This window comes from Anomaloglossus baeobatrachus, unplaced genomic scaffold (genome assembly GCF_048569485.1).
Source record: "Anomaloglossus baeobatrachus isolate aAnoBae1 unplaced genomic scaffold, aAnoBae1.hap1 Scaffold_326, whole genome shotgun sequence".
NCBI classification, from domain to species: domain Eukaryota; kingdom Metazoa; phylum Chordata; class Amphibia; order Anura; family Aromobatidae; genus Anomaloglossus; species Anomaloglossus baeobatrachus.
Window position 1 is genome coordinate 306547 of NW_027442648.1, and position 24029 is coordinate 330575.

The following is a 24029-nucleotide window of genomic DNA, read 5'->3' on the forward strand; positions in this document are numbered from 1 at the left end:
ACTTACATATTTTTGAACATTTTGGACTCTTTTTGAGCTTTAAGGTTTTTGTATTTTTTCCTTTTGAGACTCTGTATATATACAATTGTTGTGATAACTTGTTTGTTTGTTTCACAGTCCCGGAGTACTGTTCTTCACTAAGGGGGAATGTGGCACCCCAGGGTTGCCACAGTAACAACACAAAGGGTTAACTCCCCACACACAACACCAAGACCTCCTGGCCAGAAGGGGGAGACCAAGCTGCTTCCCTGTACATTCTGCTGGGGGGGAGGAAATGGTCAGAAGTAGTTTCAGTTTGGAAGTTCAGTGCAGAGCACTGAGGAGACAGGATCTCTGCAGGTTGGAAGCTGGCTTTAGCTCACCTCAGGATCCACTGACCAATTCCAGGCCTAGCTGAGGGTCTGAGGGAAGGAGACAGAGTACACAGAGGAACATTCCTGGGAGACAGAGCATTGCTGAGTTCATCCCAGTGGAGCACACAGAACGGATGCTGGATCCGAGACTGCAGGTTACATACTGCACAGTTACCACCAGAGAAGTGAAGATTCCAGATCTTTCACCTGTACCACAGACACAAGCAACAAGCGCAGAGTTCAGGAACATACTAGTAAGGACTCGAGTTGCCTGTCAGGTCGGTACCGAGGAGCACAGAGCCAGCTGCATAGTTCACGCAGCAGCAGGGCCACAGACACACAGTGCAGGCAAGGAAGCCAAAACGGCCCGGCTGGGTGGGAGAAACCCTGAACCCCTCACAGACTCCGTGGACAGTACTCTGCTGAATAACATCATCAGTAAAAGACAAAGAAACTGCAAAACCGTGAGTCTGCCTGTTTATTGTGCTCGTGTCCTGCACTCCCCCCATAGACTAACATACTGCCCCGGGGAAAAGGCTCTACCCGTGGGGAGCCGTCCCATCTCAAGCTGCCTTCCATCACCCCGGAGGTTCTGCAGCAGCGGTGGTCATCTCTGATCACATTCCACGGGTGGCGTCACGAACATAACCCCCCTTTTTATTGTGGAACCAGGGAGCACAAACCGGGTCACGACACCGTGATCCCCTTTCCAGAAGCGACCCCTTGGCCCGGTTCTGGGTATCCCCTTAACCCCTGGCGACACACTATATACTGGCTGTATACTATGTGAGGATGCCTAATACTATCTGGGTCTGCACTGTGCTATATACTGGCTGTATACTATATGAGGGTGACTAATGCTATCTAGCTCTGCACTGTGCTATATAGGGGCTGTATACTACATGAGGATGCCTAATACTATCTGTCTCTGCACTGTGCTATATAGGGGCTGTGTACTATGTGAAGGTGCTTAATATTATCTGGTCTGCTCTGTGCTGTATAGGGGCTGTGTACTGTGTGAGGATGCCTAATGCTATCTGGCTCTGCACTGTGCTATATAGGGGCTGTGTACTACATGAGGGTGCCTAATGCTATATGGGTCTGCATTGTGCTATATGGGGGCTGTATACGACATGAAGGTTCCTACTGCTATATAGGTCTGCATTGTACTATATGGGCACTGCTTAATGTAATATGGGGGCTGCATAGTGCCATATGGGGGCTGCATAGTGCCATATGGGGGCTGCATAGTGCCATATGGGGGCTGCATAATGCAATATGGGGGCTACATAGTGCTACATGGGGGCTGCATAATACTATATGGAGGACTATGGGAGCTTGATAACACTATATGGAGGAATATGGGGGCTGCATACTACTATTCCCCCAGAGTTGTATGTCCCCCTCCACCCCAGAACTGTATACCCCCAGAGCTGCATGTCACCCCCCACCTCAGAGCTGTTTGTCCCCCCCACCTCAGAGCCACTGCCCCCCTCTAGAGCTGTATGCCCCCCATTGATATATACCCCTTTCCTCAGTAATATGTATGCCCTCCAGTAATGTGTATGTCCCCAGCCTCTCTTGTAATGTATATACAGTGTTAGTGTGCTCTATGTGCGGCCATGTCTGTTAGTGACTGCCACCAATCAGCGTGGCACAGACACATGCCCAGGCGGAGCTGGATGGAGACAAGCGGGGAGGTGAATGAGACTGTTGCCGGCTTCCCAATATGAGAAATATATATAAAAATTTAAAAATGTGTCTGTGTGTGCATGTATGATGTGTATCTATGTATGTCAGTGTATATGACTGTGTCTAGATTTATGTCTGTTTATATGTGTTTTTGTGAATTTCTCTTTAAATATATATGTGTACGTATGCCTGTATGTGTATGTATCTGTGCATGTCTATGTGTGGATGGGGCCCACTGAGACTCTTTCGCCCAGGGCCTACAAAAACCTGGAGCCGGCCCTGCGTGTACCAGTCATGTATTCTCCTGTACACTGTACAGGGGCGTACCTTTGGGGGGCATGCGGCATATTTGCCCCTGCACAGCAATCAGGGGGGCACCATTGGAAAGTGTGAGGCAGCAGTATGGTGGGAGAAAATTGTAAGTGGACAGTATTGGGAAAGAAAAGTGTGAGGGGCATAGTATAGAGACTGGATAGTGGGGGGGAATAAGCAGTAAAGAGAAGGGGCAGCATGGTGGCCAGTGTGAGGTCACAGTATGGAGGGCACAGTATGCTGAGGAGGGGGAATGTGAGATGGAGGTATCATGTAGTGACTGGATAGTGAAGGAGGTAGGCAGTATAGAGAAGGGGCAGCATGGTGGCCAGTGTGAGGGTACAGTATGCTGAGGAGGGAGAATGTGAGATGAGGTACAGTACAGTGACTGGATAGTGAAGGATATAGGCAGTATAGAGAAGTGAGAGCACAGTATGGAGGGCACAGTATGCTGAAGAGGGGGAATGAGAGACTGAGGTGCAGTGTACAGAAGGGGCAGTATGGTGGCCAGTGTGAGGGTACAGTATGCTGAGGAGTGGGAATGTGAGACGGAGGTACAGTATAGTGACTGGATGGTGAAGGAGGTAGGCAGTATAGAGAAGGAGCAATATGGTGGCCAGTGTGAGGGCACAGTATGGAGGACACAGTATGCTGAGAAGGGGGAAAGTGAGACGGAGGTACAGTATAGTGACTGGATAATGAAGCAGGTAGGCAGTATAGAGAAGGGGCAGCATAGTGGCCAGTGTGAGGACACAGTATGCTGAGGAGGGGGAATGTGAGACTGAGGTGCAGTGTAGAGAAGGGGCCGTATGGTGGCCAGTGTGAGGGCACAGTATGGAGGACACAGTATGCTGAGGAGGGGAATGCAAGACTGAGGTGCAGTATAGTGACTGGATCGTGAAGGAGACAGGCAGTATAGAGAAGGGGCAGCATGGTGGCTACTGTGAGGGCACAGTATGCTGAGGAGTGGGAATGTGAGACAGAGGTATAGTATAGTGACTATATAGTGAAGGAGGTAGGCAGTATAGAGAAGGGGCAGCATGGTGGCCAGTGTGAGGGCACAGTATGGAGGGCACAGTATGCTGAGGAGGGGGGAATGTGAGACAGAGGTATAGTATAGTAACTATATAGTGAAGGAGGTAGGCAGTATAGAGAAGGGGCAGCATGGTGGCCAGTGTGAGGGCACAGTATGGAGGGCACAGTATGCTGAGAAGGGGGAATGTGAGACTGAAGTGCTGTATTTATATCTTAATGCTACAGTTCGTGCTCTACTGTTATGGCTAAAAATGTTAACATTATTGGGCCCCCACCAAACTTTCTGCCCAGGGGCCCCCACCAACCTTAATCTGGCCCTGTGTTACATCGTCATCTTCTCCCCATTTAGTTCCCTACAATATCAGATCCTCTCAGTGGAGATCTTCTATATAAGAGAATTCTCCTAATTGAACCATCAAGGATGGATGTGGACAGGGACAAGATGGCGCAGAGGATATTACACCTCACCCTAGAGATCCTCTTCCGGCTTACTAGAGAGGTGAGAGATTCTGATGACGTCACATTACATCATTCTTATCTATGGGAATAACAGATGGACAGAACTTGAGAGGTGAGGACTCTGGAAATGTCTGTAGTGAGATTTATTACTGTGTCTCTCCATAACCAGGATTACACAGTAGTGAAGAAGACCTCTAGTGAGCGCTGTCAGGCCCCTGTGTCTGAGGGATGGGGAAGACCCCTGAGCCCAATCACGTGGCCTCCACCTCACCCCCTGATACATGAGGACATCAATAACCAGAAGATCCTAGAACTCACCTACAAGATGATTGAGCTGCTGACTGGAGAGGTGACACTGCTGGGAATGCTGGGACATTATACAGTAACGCTATGAAGGGATCGGGGGTGACGGTATCATTGTATGTGTCAGGTTCCTATAAGGTGTCAGGACGTCACCGTCTATTTCTCCATGGAGGAGTGGGAGTATTTAGAAGGACACAAAGATCTGTACAAGGACGGCATGATGGAGGATTCCCAGCCCCTCACATCACCAGGTAATTGACAGGACTAAATACACATGGCCTATAATTATCTGTATGTAAGGAATGAATTCAGTCCCTGTATGTGTCTTCTCCAGGTCTATCCAGTAAGAGGACAACACCAGAGAGAGGTTCCCGTCCTCTTCTCCCACAGGACTGTAAACAAGAAGATCCCGATGTTCCTCAGGATGTGTTTCCTCCAGCTCTATCCAGTAAGAGATATCTACTTATGTACTCTCTGCACTAATTTTGTGTTTACATTTTTAGGCTTTCTGCTCTGTTTTTTTTCAGCTGTATTTTCTTTGCTTCTGCTTCTTCTGCTGTTTGTTTCTAGTCCCTTCTCTATGTTGTTATGAAGGCAACTCAAAGACCTGCAGAGGGTTCATGAACACCCTGTTTCCCTAAAAATAAGCCCTAGTTATAGTCAGGGCCAGCGTTGGGAGGAGTCAAACTGTGCAATTTCTCAGGAACCCCAGTTTCTTAGGATCCCCATCAGTTGTATTCTAAGGTTGATTGTTTAAGGACCTTTTATGAAGTCATGTGACATGATGTATCCAAAGGTCTTTTAAATCTAGGAGTCTAAAAGAACTGACCAGGACACAGGCTGGCATGAGTCTAAAGCTGAAGAGCAGACAGGCTGGTGTGTGTGTGTGTGTGTGTGTGTGTGTGTGTGTGTGTGTGTCTGAATAATAGAAACAAAGAGTTACAGCCGCACACTTAAATACCAAATTTTTAAACTAACAAAAAATATCTAATAAAATTATTGCTTTAGAGAATGTGAACTACTGGGAAACTACCCTGGAAGGATTGGAGACACCGACAAAAGGAGATTTGACACCTAGACCTTGTTTCTTCAAAGCAATTATGCCAGAATTCTGACAAATCACTTTTCAATCAATTTTTTATGCAACACAGAGTTGTGAAAAAAGATTGTGCGACTAAATCATCACAGTGCACTGTGGTGACCTCACTCGCATGTCCTTCAGCTCCCAGCAGTACAAGCAGACATGGCCTCCTCTTACTGGTAATTCATAGCAAAATGTATGGCCTCCGGCGCCACTGCGAACAAGCTGACTATCAAGCACGCGACTGTGATCAGAGGAGGCCTGATGGGTGCCGGGATAGCGCAGGTAGCTGCAGCAAACAGACACACTGTTGTTTTTGTGGACCAGACTGATGACATCTTGAAAAAGTTTGCCAAAAGTATTGAAGACAGCTTGAAAATGGTCACTAAGAAGATGTTTGCGGACAAGCCTGAGGCTGATTCACAATTCATCAGCAAAACCCTCTGATACTTCAGCACAAGCACAGACCCAGCAGCCGTGGTGCACAGCAATGATCTGGTGGTAGAAGTCATAATAGAAAACATGGAAGTGAAAAATGCACTAATGAAGACACTGGACAAATTTGCACCAGAACACACCATATTTGCCAGCAACACTTCCTCATAGCTGACATAGCCAACTCCACAACTAGGCAGCATCAGTTCGGAGGGCTGCATTTCTTTAATCCAATGATGAAGCTGGTGGAGGTCATTAAGACACCAATGACTGGGGGGCGGAGCCTGGACCGGGATGTGAGCGCACGCGAGGAGACACTCTCCCGCTGACTCACCGTGACACCGCCGGAACCACCGCATGGCCGACGGGTATAGTGGCACCGGAGGACAAGGGAAGGACCCGACTCCCAGCAGAAGAAGTTCCAGCTCCTGAATCAGCGAGATGACCAAGCGGCGGCAGAAGGAAGTGGGAGCCGGGAAAGTGCCTGGCTTACAAGATGGCACCGAGGTCAGAGAGGAGCCAGAGAAGGCAAACGTAGCCTGCCAGCGCCGCATGGAAGCGGCTGCAAAGCTGGCACAGTATGCAAGGCAATCGGAGGAACCTCTGGGGGAGCCTGGTAAGATGGTGGAAGAAAACGGGAGGAGGAGGAAGACCCGGAGGAGGCTGAAGGAGCAAGGGGAGAATCAGGGGAAGATAAACAGGATGAGGATTCAGGAGAGCAGCAGGCAGCAGATGAAATACAGAAGAACCCCACTATTAAGGATGTATTTCAGGTGGTCTCCTTCTGCAAACAGGCCCTCACAACTTTAACCCAGCAGGTGCTGGGAATAAAGGGAGATATAGCTACTCTCAAAAAAGATCAGAAGAAAGCTGATATGAGAACCAGTGCTGTGGAAGAAAGAGTGGGGACAGCTGAGGATCACATAGTTGCACTACAAAAAGCAGAGAGAAAATTCCAGAAGCAGATATCTGAGATGGCCACAAAAACAGACGACTTGGAGAACCGTTCCAGGAGGAACAATATAAGACTGGTGGGCATCCCAGAAAGAGCTGAGGGAAGAAATCCTACTGACTTCATAGAAATGTGACTTAAAGAGAAGATTATAGCTATACGCTATTGAAAGGGCATACAGGGTTCCAATGCAACCGCAGCTACCTGGCAAGGGACCTCGTATGATGCTGGCGAAGCTTCTTAACTACAGAGACCGGAATATTATTCTACGCAAGACACGGGATATGGAGACCCTGACAATAGATGGACACCCAGTAGCTATATACCCTGACTACTCTGTACTGAAACAAAGAATGCAATTCACAAGGGTAAAGAGACGACTCCGAGAGCTGGAGGTTAAATACTCCATGATTTTCCCAGCAAAACTCCGAGTAGTAGCACTGGAGAAGGTTCACTTCTTTCTTGATCCGGAAGAAGTCATGAAGTGGATAGACATCAATGCAAGGAAGCCCGCAAGCAACAGGAGAAGGATAGAAGCTAGCTACGAGCGATATTGCAATCTCGTGATTTTCCTGGGATTCAAGACTGGTTATTCATAAGCAATTGCATACACTAGAAGAGGAGGAAACTTCATAGGCCCATCTTTGTTGTAGAGACAGTACCTCCTTTTTTTTGTTTTTTTTTTTTTCTACCGGGTTATCATTGTTGATCTCCTGCTCCTGTTCCTGAGTGTTAGATGAGACAGCGGAATTCACTAACAATAAGCTGGACAATGACAGGAGGTCGATAATAATTCTTTTTTCTTATGGCCGTTCAGCGGCGATTGATAAATATTTAAGTTTTCAAATTTTCAGGTTAACTGTTTACATTATATGAAATTTGCAAATGAAAACGAATATGGTTAAGGCGGGAGGTGAGTTAGGGGGTTCTGCTCACTAGGATGAGACAGGTTTGGTATGGGAGAAAAAGAGGAGAGAGGTTGACCGGTCTAGGACAGATAGACCTCATTCCCCATAAGGGAGTTAAAGATGTAAATCGGAGGTGGAGGAGTTTAGTTGGGGAGGGCTAGGGAAGGGCTAGGGAAGGGAAAGACTCAGCGTACAGAGGGACAAAATGCCTGTACAAAGATAACCTGTGATTCAATATGGGAGAGGAGATTAAAGTATTATGTTGGAATGTAAGGGGACTGTCAGATAGAGGTAGAAGAGATGCAATGATAAAATATATGCTAGACCAGAGACCATCAGTAATGTGTTTATTGGAGATGCATTTGACAAGTGAAACGACGAATGTACTGAACAAACGATGGGTGCAAAAGGCATATCATTTTACTTTCTCTACCTATGCTAGCGGGGTCTCTATGTTGGTTCATAGATCCGCCCAATATGAAGAAGTGGAGACATGGATAGACACAGAGGGACAATATGTAATGGTGATCTGTAAGTTGTATGGACAATTACTATGCATTACTGCTATATATGTTCCGCTGCCTTACACTAGTGCCAAAATTAGAGAGGTGAGAGAGCGCTTGGCTAAATGGGGGAATTTGCCATTCTTGTTGGTCGGTGACTTTAATAATGTCATAGATGCATATTGGGACAGGAGCAAAAAATCACGGGAGACGCGAAGTGATGGAGCGACAGGGTTTGGTACCTTTATCCAAGAATTGGGGTTGGTAGACGTTTGGAGGATAAGAAATTTGGGGGTGACCTGGTTTTCCTGTCACTCCGCGACCCTTGGTACGCTTTCACGTATAGACCTGGCCTTGGGAAATGATCTGATGGATTCTGGGATTGCGCATGTTGAATATTTGACTAGAGTAATATCGGATCATAGTCCAATCCTGATATCTATTAAAAAACGAGGAGTGGGGGAGAGGCTAACAAGAGAATGGAAGTTACACCCGGTTTGGTTAAATTGTATTGACATGGACGGTATATCTAGTGAGATGCTGGAATATTTTACCCTTAAGGCCCTGTCACACACACAGATAAATCTGTGGTTGCAGTGAAATTGTGGACAATCAGTGCCAGGTTTGTGGCTGTGTACAAATGGAACAATATGGCCATGATTTCACTGCAACCACAGATCTGCCAAAGGTTTATCTGTGTGTGTGTGTGTGTGTGTGTGTGTGTGTGACAGGGCCTTAAATAGAGGTAGTGCGGATCCTTTGGTAGTTTGGAACGCCATGAAGGCATACCTTAGAGGCCTTTTATTTAGAGACGTTTGCCAGTGTAAGTCTCGTAGTAGACAAGGGGAAATTGATTGCTTAGAGGCTTTGAAGGGAGCAGAAGCAGAGATGGTAGCACAGCCCACACCAGAGTATAGGCAAAAGCTAAAAGCAGCTCAGGAAGAAGTTAATAAAGTGCTATTGAAGAAAGCAGCAGGAAACAGGCTTTTCAGAGAGAACGTCTATGCGGAGGGAGAAAAGGTGGGACACCTGTTGTCGGTGGTGACGGCAGCCCAGAGAAAACCATCCTTTGTACACTGCATTCGCACCACAGCGGGAGATTTGGTCACGGAGGGGAAAGATATTTTGGACACGTTCGCAGCCTTTTATGAGGAATTGTACTCCACTAGAGGGGGGTCGATACAGCAGAACCTAGAGATTTTCTTAGATACAATGACATTACCCAAAATAGCATAGACAGAGAGACACAGTCTGGAGGCCCAAATTACACTTGAGGAGATGGAGAGAGCTTTGCATGGCATGGCAAATGAAAAAGCCCCAGGGGTGGATGGATTGCCGGTGGAGGTGTACAAATCTCTGGAAGAAATACTCTTACCCAATTTGTTGAATGTTTTGGAGGAGGCAAGAGAGCGGGGGACACTGCCAGCGTCTATGAGGGAGGCGATAATAACAGTAATACTTAAAGAGGATAAGGATCCAAAACTCCCCGAGTCATACCGGCCCATTTCACTTTTAACGACTGATGTTAAAATTTTGGCCAAAGTACTCTCTAATCGATTAACCGAAGTGATATCTGTTCGAATTCACCCAGATCAGTCGGGTGTCATGCCTAGTAGATCTACGGCGAAAAATATACGAGGATTATACCTTAACATGCAGCTACCGGTGGACAATCCAGGACAGAGGGTGATAGCTTCGTTAGATGCCCATAAGGCATTTGACAGTGTGGAATGGGGGTATCTATGGGAAGCGCTAAGACATATGGAATTTGGCCCTAACTTTACATCTTGGATACAGCTGTTATATGCTAGACCAGTGGCTAAAGTGAGAATTAATGGAATGTTGTCACACACAGTGGACTTACAAAGGGGTACTCGTCAGGGTTGCCCGCTCTCGCCTCTCCTTTTTGCTCTAGCGGGGGAACCACTGGCGGCTGCTATACGGCAGAACAGAGACATAAAGGGATTTGTATATGGCCCTCTAGAAGAAAAGATAGCCCTCTATGCAGACAACATTCTGTTATTATTCGCAGACCCAGGGGCATCATTGAGCCATGCCATGCAGGTGATCGAACGGTTCGGAAGGATCTTTGGACTGTCTATAAATTGGACCAAATCAAACCTTTTCCAGGTGGACGCGGGAATAGACGGGTCTACCTAGGGTGATGAGGTTAACAGATTGTGGGTTGTGGACCAGTTTAGATATCTGGGCATACAGGTATCCTTACCAATTGGGAATTGCATCACTATTAATCTAGTCCCTTTGCTGAACCAACTGCGTAGTAAGATAACTGCTTGGAATAAGCTTTATTTATCAGTAATAGGACGGATTAACCTTATTAAAATGGTAATATGCCCATGATATTCTACGTGATACACAATACTCCTATCTGTATCCCTCAGAGTCACTTTAAGGAGATTGATTCTATGTTCCGTGCTCTAATATAAAAGAACAAACAAGCCAGACTCAAACTTGAAAGGTTGCAGAGACCAAAGGACGAGGGAGGGTTAGCGTTACCCAATCCAGGAATATATTATCTGGCAGCTCAGAGTAAACATTTCAGGGGATGGGCGAATTTAGTGGCGGTGGATCCAGCATCTAGATTGTTGGGGCATGTTTTACATCGACGACCATTGGTGTTAGGATTGGAGGACGGATCATTTGGGAGACAAGGGAAAACAAACCCTACACTTAATTTGATGAACAGAATTTGGAGAAAGATCAAGCAGATGAGGGGGGTTACGGCAATAACTGAATTCACTCCGGTGTGGGAAAATGATAACTGCTCTGAGATATATAAGATAGGCAAAATTAAGGAATGGGCACGTAAAGGTATATGGTATATGTGGCAAATTCTAGACCAGAGACATTAGAAGCTGTTTACACAAATACAAGATGAATTTGTGATATCTCCATCCGGGTGTTACCACTATAAACGAATGGCACATGCAGTAGCGGCTCAGAGGGTTAAACAATCATTGCTGGTTCAGGCCGACTTAGTATTGAAATATGTGTGTAGTAGTGTGCCCACAAGAGGAATCATATCAACTATATATAGGGATCTATTGCATACATATTTGCTTAACCACCCAGTAAGAACTAGAACTAAATGGGAGGTAGAGATAGACGGGATCACTGATGAGGTGTGGGAAAGTGTCCTGGAGTACATACCGAAATTATCAATAAGTGAACCAGCAAGATTGTCCCATCTGTATGTGGTGAATAGGGCGTATAGATCCCCACTAATTATGTGTAAAATGGGACTGAGGAGTAACTCTGACTGCCCTAGATGCAATGGAGACGATGCCGGCATCTTCCATATGATGTGGACGTGCCCCAGGTTGACGTCTTTCTGGATAACTGTTCTTAACAAAATAGAAGGAGCTTATAGATGCAAACTTCCCAAACAACCTTTGGTATGTCTCCTAGGTTATGTGGAGGAAATCAGAGTAGACAACATTTTTAAAATAGTGATAGCCAGATTGCTGTATGCGGCCAGGAAAGTAATTGCCAAACATTGGATGCAGGGGGACCCACCGACTTGAGGGGAATTTATCGCATATCTTAATCATATTGCTTGGATGGAGAGAAGTATATATGGGAAAAGGAAACAACTTGCACTTTTTGATAGACTGTGGAATCCGTGGTTGCAGTATGGATAAATATTAGGGCTGGGAGATGTTGGTCTCTGAGCAGGGATACCTGGTTCTACACATTCCAATATATGTCACTGAAAGGCACAAATGTGAAATCTTTTATATAGATGTGGGTAATATGTACGCTGAGGGGGGAGGGGTTGTTGGGAATGGAAAGTTTGTAGTTATGTTTATTATTGCTGAAAATTTGACATTGGCTTTGTATATTTAATGAAAAATAAAAAATATTTGATTAAAGACAACAATGACTAGCCAAACAACTTGTCACTCTCTCATAGACTTCAGTAAAGCAATGGGAAAGACGCCTGTGTCATGTAAACACAACCCAGGCTTCATTGTTAACCGTCTTTTGGTACCATACCTAATGGAATTTGTGCATCTTCATGAAAGAGGTCATGCATCCAAGGAAGACATGGATTTTGCAATGAAATTGGGGGCCCGTTACCCAATGGGTCCTTTTGAGCTTTTGGATTATGTTGGTCTTGACAATAGTAAATACATAAATACATCATTGATGGTTGGTACCAGATGGAACCAGAAAACCCCTTTTTTACCTCCAGTGAATTGCTCAATAAGCTTGGAAAGAAGACCAGAGAAGGATTTTATAAGGACAGATGGTTGGCCTGGCTGCACTGCAGAGTTATATTGTTATAGTCTCATGTTTTCTTTGATTACGATGACCGTTGTTGGTTTTACATTGCACGGTTTTCTCAGCACTTATTAACACTCTAGTGCCTTACAGTCATGATTCTCTATTTCATCAACATCCTTTTGTACCGCTGATTCCAAACATTGATACGTCATAGCCATTCTACAGTCAATAATAAATGAATGTACAAAAAATAAATTGTGCAACTTTTGGAGGTTTCACGCCAATTTTAACCAGCTTTGCCAAATTGGGCAGAGCTAGGCCAGAAGAAGGGTGTGATGCCACCGCTTCTCTAATTCATAACAAACTGCGGCGTTCCCTATGCCAGAAATCTTACGCCAGTCCCTGACATCAATTTTCATTGTACATCGCCGGTCTTGATGAATTGGAGACCTAATGTTTATCTGCACAGACCCTGCTACCTGCTTTGGTTACAAAGCCTAAGGATAGGCCATCAATGTTACACTCCCGGACAAACCCATTAAATATTTGGCATCTGTCTTCTTCGAAAAAAAACCTTTTTGAAATTGTCTATGTTGTGGATCAATGTCACAACCAGACGGTTGCAGCCATCGCCAACTGTCATGGCGGTATCAGGATCTGTGGAAATTACAGATTCTGGCACTCTGCTAACTTCTCTGATGTCTGTGAGCAATGCAGTGAGACGCAGGTGTTGAACCACATACTTAGTAAAACTAGCAAGAGTTATTCTTTGCTGGGCTCCTTGTTAATGTCTTTGATTACTTGCTGTAGGGGAGCCAGTATCTTTCGCTCCCCTTCTGTATATGCTGGCTGGACTATTCCATTAACGCCAGCTATAATTTACCTATACAAGTGTGGTGAGGTGTTGTGATATAAACTAGTGGTTGTTGTGCATTATTGCTGTGAGCAGTTGTGGTGTTAACCCTTGTTATTTCTGCCTTCCTGCTCTTGCTTTTCTCCTTAGTATCTCACTGTTTATTTCTGTGAGTTTGCGGTGTGTCTGAAATTTGGTTTTACCGTCTGTCTTAATCTGTATTTCCATCCTACTCCTACCCCTTCTTCCACGTTCAGGGGTAATCCAGAGGTTAGGGATAGCTAAGGTCTCCTAGCATGAGGGAAAGTATAGGAGCCCCCTGTCCCTCATTATCCTACAGTCACATTGCAACAATCAATCAGATTATTTACTGTAGCACATTCCAGAGAACGAAGATGTAACTCTTAGATCTGGAAATTGAAAAACAAATTCAGAATAATTTGTTTCCTAATTTAATTTCTGATGTTATGGTTAAAAAACTAAATCTACTTTCGAAATTATATGATTAAAAAATAATAACATTGTGTTTATTTATAGCCGATGACTGTATCAGGAGTTCAGATGGACATCTAATATCTTCAAAATTTAAAACAGATGATCAAACTATCACACATAATACATATGAAGAGCATGCTGCTGTCCCAGATATACCTCCAGTCCTTCATTGGAAAGCTTTATCATCTGATCTTTTCAAACAAGTCCAAAATTACGAATTATCACAGAATTGTAATCAAAATAAAAGTTACAGAAAGGATATGGAACATGAGACAGCTCCTACAAGGGGGAAACCATTTTCATGTTCAGCGTGTGGGAAATGTTTTATTTGTAAATCACACCTTGTTAGACATCAAAAAATTCACACAGGGGAGAAGCTATTTTCATGTTCAAAATGTGGGAAATGTTTTATTTGGAAATCAGATCTTGTTTGGCATCAGAGATCTCACACAGGGGAGAAGCCATTTTCATGTTCAGACTGTGGGAAATGTTTTATTCAGAAATCACACCTTGTTAGACATCAGAAAAAACACACAGGGGAGAAGCCATTTTCATGTTCAGAGTGTGGGAAATGTTTTATTCAGAAATCACACCTTGTTAGACATCAGAAAAAACACACAGGGGAGAAGCCATTTTCATGTTCAGAATGTGGGAAATGTTTTAGTTGGAAATCAGATCTTATTTTCCATCAAAGATCTCACACAGGGGAGAAGCCATTTTCATGTTCAGAGTGTGAGAAATGTTTTATTCAGAAATCAGACCTTGTTAGACATCAGAAAAAACACACAGGGGAGAAGCCATTTTCATGTTCAGAGTGTGGGAAATGTTTTATTCAGAAATCACACCTTGTTGGACATCAGAAAAAACACACAGGGGAGAAGCCATTTTCATGTTCAGAGTGTGGGAAATGTTTTATTCGGAAATCACACCTTGTTGTACATCAGAAAAAACACACAGGGGAGAAGCCATTTTCATGTTCAGAGTGTGGGAAATGTTTTATTCGGAAATTTCAGCTTGTTGAACATCAGAAAAAACACACAGGGGAGAAGCCATTTTCATGTTCAGAGTGTGGGAAATGTTTTATTCGGAAATCAAACCTTGTTAGACATCAGAAAAATCACACAGGGGAGAAGCCATTTTCATGTTCAGAGTGTGGGAAATGTTTTATTCGGAAATCACACCTTGTTGGACATCAGAAAAATCACACAGGGGAGAAGCCATTTTCATGTTCAGAATGTGGGAAATGTTTTATTCAGAAATCAGACCTTGTAAGACATCAGAAAAAACACACAGGGGAGAAGCCATTTTCATGTTCAGAGTGTGGGAAATGTTTTATTCGGAAATCACACCTTGTTGGACATCAGAAAAATCACACAGGGGAGAAGCCATTTTCATGTTCAGAATGTGGGAAATGTTTTAGTTGGAAATCAGATCTTGTTTTCCATCAAAGATCTCACACAGGGGAGAAGCCATTTTCATGTTCAGAGTGTGGGAAATGTTTTATTCAGAAATCAGACCTTGTTAGACATCAGAAAAAACACACAGGGGAGAAGCCATTTTCATGTTCAGAGTGTGGGAAATGTTTTATTCAGAAATCACAACTTGTTGGACATCAGAAAAAACACACAGGGGAGAAGCCATTTTCATGTTCAGAGTGTGGGAAATGTTTTATTCGGAAATTTCAGCTTGTTGAACATCAGAAAAAACACACAGGGGAGAAGCCATTTTCATGTTCAGAGTGTGGGAAATGTTTTATTCGGAAATCAAACCTTGTTAGACATCAGAAAAATCACACAGGGGAGAAGCCATTTTCATGTTCAGACTGTGGGAAATGTTTTATTCAGAAATCAGACCTTGTAAGACATCAGAAAAAACACACAGGGGAGAAGCCATTTTCATGTTCAGAGTGTGGGAAATGTTTTATTCGGAAATCACACCTTGTTGGACATCAGAAAAATCACACAGGGGAGAAGCCATTTTCATGTTCAGAGTGTGGGAAATGTTTTATTCAGAAATCACACCTTGTAAGACATCAGAAAAATCACACAGGGGAGAAGCCATTTTCATGTTCAGAGTGTGGGAAATGTTTTATTCAGAAATCACAACTTGTTGGACATCAGAAAAAACACACAGGGGAGAAGCCATTTTCATGTTCAGAGTGTGGGAAATGTTTTATTCGGAAATTTCAGCTTGTTGAACATCAGAAAAAACACACAGGGGAGAAGCCATTTTCATGTTCAGAGTGTGGGAAATGTTTTATTCGGAAATCAAACCTTGTTAGACATCAGAAAAATCACACAGGGGAGAAGCCATTTTCATGTTCAGAGTGTGGGAAATGTTTTATTCAGAAATCACACCTTGTTGTTCATCAAAGATGTCACAGAGTGGAGAAGCCATTTTCATGCCCAGAATGTGGTAAATGTTTTACTAGGAAATCAGGTCTTGTTTACCATGAAAAAAAAATCACACAAAATACACCATTTTTATGTTGTGAATGTGGAAAATGTTATTGTCAGAAATCACATCTTGTTAAACATGTGAAGAAGCTGCAATAATTGAAATGTGTAACTGGTAAATCAAGTCTTGCCGACAATCAGAAAACCACCAGAGCGGAGCAGCCTCTCTTGTTTTCAGAATTTGCCAAATGTTTTTTGTATCATTAATCAGGTCCTGTTGTCAGATGAGTCACATGGGAGAAGCCATCATGATGTACTATAATTCAAAGGGTTTATCCAAAAATCAGCTACAATTGCTCAAGTAAGAATTGGTGAGGGAAAGAAAAATTCTCTCTCTTTTTAAACTCATCGTATTTTTCGGACCATAAGACATACCTAGGTTTTGAAGGAGAAAAATAGGGAAAACGATTGAAGCAAAAATGTTGTCATGACGCACTGTTATGGGGGATCTGCTGCTGACACTGTTACAGGGGTAATATCCCCCAGTTTCTAGTGCAATGTGTTTGATGACTTTCCCCTTAAATAGTGCTTATAACAAATCTGTCGCTGCTTTTATTATTTACTAAAACAGTGAAGAGCCACAGATTAGTGAATTTTTTAAATATAATGCAGTGCCAAAAGTGTCCCTAATGTCCCCCAAAAGGAACTTCCAGGTTGTGAGATCCCACAACCCTCAGCGATCACTCTCACAGTGAAAGAGTGAGCTCTACGACCCCAGCTCTGCAGCATCCTTCTTAACCAGTTCAGTAAAACCTTAAAAAAATATGTGACCGTGCTGGATTATTTGAGAGAGCAGTGTCTCGTGCTTAGAGCTTGGTAGTACGTGGCCGTAAAGAGGCGTGGCTACGGGACCCGGTAGTTTAAGAATGTTGAAAAATACCAGTGGTTTAACGATGCCATAGAACTGTTAGGTATTGGTATTTTCGTTTATTGTTTTTCACAGTTTGTTATTTTCCATATGGAAAAGGTTAGTGAATAAGTGCATAGTCAATCAGGGTTTAAATTACTGCAGAAGTTACCTAATTTGCAACCAGATTCTTTACAGTGTGTACACCCGGTACATGGACTTTGTTATATATATATATATATATATATATATATATATATAACAAACATAGTAAAAATGGACCATTTTCACAGGACTGGCGTGATCAACACGAACTTGTGTATTGTACATAGTTGCACCTCCTGTGCCAACCAGAGTCATCTAACACAAGACCTGGGACCTTAACCTGGTCATGGACCCGTGGATAGGTATCCAGAGGTCAGGTTGTTTGGGTGGCGGGTTATTGGGATCCGGGACATTGGGACTGGACTGTCGCAGGAAGGGGCTGCAACAGAGCAGGTTGAGTCCCCGCTACTACTGAAACTGGTAGCGTTCCACCGTTGGGAGATGAACTCTTAATAAAGTTTAGTAACATTTAAGTAACCAGCCTCCCTAATGTGGGATGTATTTGTAAGTAAATGTTTTACCCTTTTTTCTTCCAATTGAAAAAAAATAAATAAACCTCTGATGTCCTGTAGGTCGGGGATGAGCTACGCTTAACCAAGGGGGAATGTGATGCTCAGGCCTATCAGGACGTCACCGGGTACTGTGCAATCTGCCCTTCTGTGCAGTATCCACCTCCTTGGTTACCGATCCCTAACCTTTGGTGTTGCCAAGAACAAGCTAATCAAAATCTTAGGAACACTCTGCACCACACCCACCAGACACACCAGTGGACGGCCTGAGTGGAATAGGGTCGCCCACTTGGGGGGTTGGTTAAGGGGGGATCAGCAGTGTCAGGAGCAGTTCAGTTGTGGAGTGACTCTCGAGAGGAGAGGTTAGGAGCACGGCTCCTTGAGACTAATAGGTGACAGACGTTGGTCTGGACCTGGTAGGAGCTGGAACCCTGCTCGCAGGGGATCGTGACAAGGGGCACGGACTGTCAAGGAGGACAGCCGGCGGCCTTGTGCCATCTCCGGGCAGGGGCCAGGGCACGGTGAGGTACGTGACCCTAGGTCAGGGAGTAGCTTCAGGCGTCCTGACAATTTACCCGACGAGGACGGAGCCTTTAAGATCCGTTCTCCACCCACTCCAAAATCGGGGTACTAGCACAACGAGGGGGCTAGAACTTTCCACTACACGATCAAGAAAATCCCAAGCGTGAACCTTGAGAGCAAGCTCACCCAGTTAGCCATACTGGTGAGCGGGACCCGATTAGTTCTACACTAAAGGGACCAACTAGAAGACAAAGGTGCCAAGCAAAGGTCACAGACTAACAGGCAACACCAACAAGCACGGGATCCAGGCGTGCTCCCTCCCAGCGGCAGCGGTGTCCAGAACTTTGGTTTACTACAGTTGTCGGTGTCAGCGTTATTAGACTGAGTGAGTACGCAAGTGACCCTTATCCCCCAACGGCACCCTCCTGTCGCCTTCACCGAGTCCCGGGGCATTCCCCCCTACCCACGGAGGGGTTAAACACCTGGCTGCCCACTCCATCGCCACCGGATACTCCCATCAGCAGTGGTGGTATTCCCCCTTACCACACACCGTGGGTGGCATCACAAACTTTCCACATCATCCCCTTCAAATACACCCCCTTTTACTCGAGTGGCCGCACGACACCCAGGTCCGGAGAACCCTCGAGCCACCGTGGATCCGGATCCGAGCAGCCCGGCTGCTGACACAGGGGTGGTACATATGTAAATAAATATTCTTCATGCCTGTCTTTCTCTGTTGTTTATATGTGATGATTTTGCCTCAGAACCTCTGGAGTTGAGGCAGAGCTGTAGGCATTTCACACAAAAATAGTAAGGGGATGTCACAGAGGTGTCACAGCCGGTGGACAATCCAGTGGCAAAAGTGTTGGAAAATCCCAGAGGTTTGCAGAACGTGTTGTTAACTGACAGTTCTCTGTTAATGCAGCAGCGGACTATATGACTCTGGGAAACTGTCAGTGTGCACACTATGAGAACTTAGAAGGCTGCAGTCACAGAGTAACACATGGAGTGACTGCAGACTCATTACAAACTTGGACAACCCCTTTAATGCTCCTAACAACATAAATAAAACATAGTGACCTTTAACTTGTCACATGGCACAAGACTTTATTAAAGAGATAGTCCACTACTTTAACATTGAAGGCCTTTCCTTAGGATAGGTCACCAATGACTGATTGGTCGGGGTCTGGCACCTGGCTCCCCAGCCATTTGCCTGTTCTAGGTGCCGTGTCGGTGATGGCCGGAAGTGCTCAGTTATGGATCTGCTCCGTCTTCTGATAGTGGCAGCAGTCTACTATTAAAATCAATGAGGTGGATGTGGAGTACCCGGCCGCGGACACTTATCAGAGGACGGAGCAGATTCAGAAATAAGAATTTCCGGCCACCTGCACCAAGAACAGCTGATCAGTGGGGGTCCCATTTCACTCACATAAAGCCTGCTTTACACGTTGCAATTTCGCATACGATATCGTATGCGATTTGCAACGCCCCCATCGTATATGCGGCACGTTCAATTTGTTGAACGTGCCGCACAAACGATTAACCCCCGTCACACATACTTACCTTCCATACGACCTCGATGTGGGCGGCGAACGTCCACTTCCTGGAGTGGGAGGGACGTTCGGCGTCACAGCGACGTCACACGGCAGCCGGCCAATAGAAGCGGAAGGGCGGAGATGAGCGGGATGTAAACATACCGCCCACCTCCTTCCTTCCGCATTGCCAGCCGGGAGCTGCAGGACGCAGGTAAGCTGCAGTTCATCGTTCCCGGGGTGTCACACGCTGCGATGTGTACTACCCCGGGTACGATGAACAACTTGACGTTCAATTCGTCAGGAATGAATGACGTGCATGTGATGAACGGTTTTTCGTTCAATCGCAATTGCACATCGCTGTCACACGCTACAACATACTTTACCAAGCCAGGGAAGGAGTCTTGCGAGGATAATTTGCATATTCCCAGTGCCTTCTGGGATAAGTGAAGAGTCACCGCGAGCTCAAGGAGAACCGGGTTTTGGCCGTTACAGCCGGAAGGAAGACTTCTGAAAGCCAGGGAAGGAGTCTTGCGAGGATAATTTGCATATTCCCAGTGCCTTCTGGGATAAGTGAAGAGTCACCGCGAGCTCAAGGAGAACCGGGTTTTGGCCGTTACAGCCGGAAGGAAGACTTCTGAAAGCCAGGGAAGGAGTCTTGCGAGGATAATTTGCATATTCCCAGTGCCTTCTGGGATAAGTGAAGAGTCACCGCGAGCTCAAGGAGAACCGGGTTTTGGCCGTTACAGCCGGAAGGAAGACTTCTGAAAGCCAGGGAAGGAGTCTTGCGAGGATAATTTGCATATTCCCAGTGCCTTCTGGGATAAGTGAAGAGTCACCGCGAGCTCAAGGAGAACCGGGTTTTGGCCGTTACAGCCGGAAGGAAGACTTCTGAAAGCCAGGGAAGGAGTCTTGCGAGGATAATTTGCATATTCCCAGTGCCTTCTGGGATAAGTGAAGAGTCACCGCGAGCTCAAGGAGAACCGGGTTTTGGCCGTTACAGCCGGAAGGAAGACTTCTGAAAGCCAGGGAAGGAGTCTTGCGAGGATAATTTGCATATTCCCAGTGCCTTCTGGGATAAGTGAAGAGTCACCGCGAGCTCAAGGAGAACCGGGTTTTGGCCGTTACAGCCGGAAGGAAGACTTCTGAAAGCCAGGGAAGGAGTCTTGCGAGGATAATTTGCATATTCCCAGTGCCTTCTGGGATAAGTGAAGAGTCACCGCGAGCTCAAGGAGAACCGGGTTTTGGCCGTTACAGCCGGAAGGAAGACTTCTGAAAGCCAGGGAAGGAGTCTTGCGAGGATAATTTGCATATTCCCAGTGCCTTCTGGGATAAGTGAAGAGTCACCGCGAGCTCAAGGAGAACCGGGTTTTGGCCGTTACAGCCGGAAGGAAGACTTCTGAAAGCCAGGGAAGGAGTCTTGCGAGGATAATTTGCATATTCCCAGTGCCTTCTGGGATAAGTGAAGAGTCACCGCGAGCTCAAGGAGAACCGGGTTTTGGCCGTTACAGCCGGAAGGAAGACTTCTGAAAGCCAGGGAAGGAGTCTTGCGAGGATAATTTGCATATTCCCAGTGCCTTCTGGGATAAGTGAAGAGTCACCGCGAGCTCAAGGAGAACCGGGTTTTGGCCGTTACAGCCGGAAGGAAGACTTCTGAAAGCCAGGGAAGGAGTCTTGCGAGGATAATTTGCATATTCCCAGTGCCTTCTGGGATAAGTGAAGAGTCACCGCGAGCTCAAGGAGAACCGGGTTTTGGCCGTTACAGCCGGAAGGAAGACTTCTGAAAGCCAGGGAAGGAGTCTTGCGAGGATAATTTGCATATTCCCAGTGCCTTCTGGGATAAGTGAAGAGTCACCGCGAGCTCAAGGAGAACCGGGTTTTGGCCGTTACAGCCGGAAGGAAGACTTCTGAAAGCCAGGGAAGGAGTCTTGCGAGGATAATTTGCATATTCCCAGTGCCTTCTGGGATAAGTGAAGAGTCACCGCGAGCTCAAGGAGAACCGGGTTTTGGCCGTTACAGCCGGAAGGAAGACTTCTGAAAGCCAGGGAAGGAGTCTTGCGAGGATAATTTGCATATTCCCAGTGCCTTCTGGGATAAGTGAAGAGTCACCGCGAGCTCAAGGAGAACCGGGTTTTGGCCGTTACAGCCGGAAGGAAGACTTCTGAAAGCCAGGGAAGGAGTCTTGCGAGGATAATTTGCATATTCCCAGTGCCTTCTGGGATAAGTGAAGAGTCACCGCGAGCTCAAGGAGAACCGGGTTTTGGCCGTTACAGCCGGAAGGAAGACTTCTGAAAGCCAGGGAAGGAGTCTTGCGAGGATAATTTGCATATTCCCAGTGCCTTCTGGGATAAGTGAAGAGTCACCGCGAGCTCAAGGAGAACCGGGTTTTGGCCGTTACAGCCGGAAGGAAGACTTCTGAAAGCCAGGGAAGGAGTCTTGCGAGGATAATTTGCATATTCCCAGTGCCTTCTGGGATAAGTGAAGAGTCACCGCGAGCTCAAGGAGAACCGGGTTTTGGCCGTTACAGCCGGAAGGAAGACTTCTGAAAGCCAGGGAAGGAGTCTTGCGAGGATAATTTGCATATTCCCAGTGCCTTCTGGGATAAGTGAAGAGTCACCGCGAGCTCAAGGAGAACCGGGTTTTGGCCGTTACAGCCGGAAGGAAGACTTCTGAAAGCCAGGGAAGGAGTCTTGCGAGGATAATTTGCATATTCCCAGTGCCTTCTGGGATAAGTGAAGAGTCACCGCGAGCTCAAGGAGAACCGGGTTTTGGCCGTTACAGCCGGAAGGAAGACTTCTGAAAGCCAGGGAAGGAGTCTTGCGAGGATAATTTGCATATTCCCAGTGCCTTCTGGGATAAGTGAAGAGTCACCGCGAGCTCAAGGAGAACCGGGTTTTGGCCGTTACAGCCGGAAGGAAGACTTCTGAAAGCCAGGGAAGGAGTCTTGCGAGGATAATTTGCATATTCCCAGTGCCTTCTGGGATAAGTGAAGAGTCACCGCGAGCTCAAGGAGAACCGGGTTTTGGCCGTTACAGCCGGAAGGAAGACTTCTGAAAGCCAGGGAAGGAGTCTTGCGAGGATAATTTGCATATTCCCAGTGCCTTCTGGGATAAGTGAAGAGTCACCGCGAGCTCAAGGAGAACCGGGTTTTGGCCGTTACAGCCGGAAGGAAGACTTCTGAAAGCCAGGGAAGGAGTCTTGCGAGGATAATTTGCATATTCCCAGTGCCTTCTGGGATAAGTGAAGAGTCACCGCGAGCTCAAGGAGAACCGGGTTTTGGCCGTTACAGCCGGAAGGAAGACTTCTGAAAGCCAGGGAAGGAGTCTTGCGAGGATAATTTGCATATTCCCAGTGCCTTCTGGGATAAGTGAAGAGTCACCGCGAGCTCAAGGAGAACCGGGTTTTGGCCGTTACAGCCGGAAGGAAGACTTCTGAAAGCCAGGGAAGGAGTCTTGCGAGGATAATTTGCATATTCCCAGTGCCTTCTGGGATAAGTGAAGAGTCACCGCGAGCTCAAGGAGAACCGGGTTTTGGCCGTTACAGCCGGAAGGAAGACTTCTGAAAGCCAGGGAAGGAGTCTTGCGAGGATAATTTGCATATTCCCAGTGCCTTCTGGGATAAGTGAAGAGTCACCGCGAGCTCAAGGAGAACCGGGTTTTGGCCGTTACAGCCGGAAGGAAGACTTCTGAAAGCCAGGGAAGGAGTCTTGCGAGGATAATTTGCATATTCCCAGTGCCTTCTGGGATAAGTGAAGAGTCACCGCGAGCTCAAGGAGAACCGGGTTTTGGCCGTTACAGCCGGAAGGAAGACTTCTGAAAGCCAGGGAAGGAGTCTTGCGAGGATAATTTGCATATTCCCAGTGCCTTCTGGGATAAGTGAAGAGTCACCGCGAGCTCAAGGAGAACCGGGTTTTGGCCGTTACAGCCGGAAGGAAGACTTCTGAAAGCCAGGGAAGGAGTCTTGCGAGGATAATTTGCATATTCCCAGTGCCTTCTGGGATAAGTGAAGAGTCACCGCGAGCTCAAGGAGAACCGGGTTTTGGCCGTTACAGCCGGAAGGAAGACTTCTGAAAGCCAGGGAAGGAGTCTTGCGAGGATAATTTGCATATTCCCAGTGCCTTCTGGGATAAGTGAAGAGTCACCGCGAGCTCAAGGAGAACCGGGTTTTGGCCGTTACAGCCGGAAGGAAGACTTCTGAAAGCCAGGGAAGGAGTCTTGCGAGGATAATTTGCATATTCCCAGTGCCTTCTGGGATAAGTGAAGAGTCACCGCGAGCTCAAGGAGAACCGGGTTTTGGCCGTTACAGCCGGAAGGAAGACTTCTGAAAGCCAGGGAAGGAGTCTTGCGAGGATAATTTGCATATTCCCAGTGCCTTCTGGGATAAGTGAAGAGTCACCGCGAGCTCAAGGAGAACCGGGTTTTGGCCGTTA

At 46.1% G+C, this 24029-nt stretch overlaps 1 protein-coding gene and 1 pseudogene across 1 annotated transcript; both read left to right on the forward strand.

Annotated features, from left to right (window-relative positions):
* Positions 1-3614: 3614 nt before the first annotated feature.
* LOC142270266 (uncharacterized) lies at positions 3615-15787 on the forward strand (the record flags this gene model as incomplete). Its single annotated transcript, XM_075332426.1, has 5 exons — positions 3615-3891; positions 4021-4200; positions 4282-4405; positions 4489-4602; positions 13672-15787. Coding segments are annotated over exons 1-5 (2612 nt in total), but the record flags the coding sequence as incomplete, so codon positions are not given.
* On the forward strand, positions 5310-12903 carry LOC142270261 (hydroxyacyl-coenzyme A dehydrogenase, mitochondrial-like; annotated as a pseudogene).
* Positions 15788-24029: the final 8242 nt, after the last annotated feature.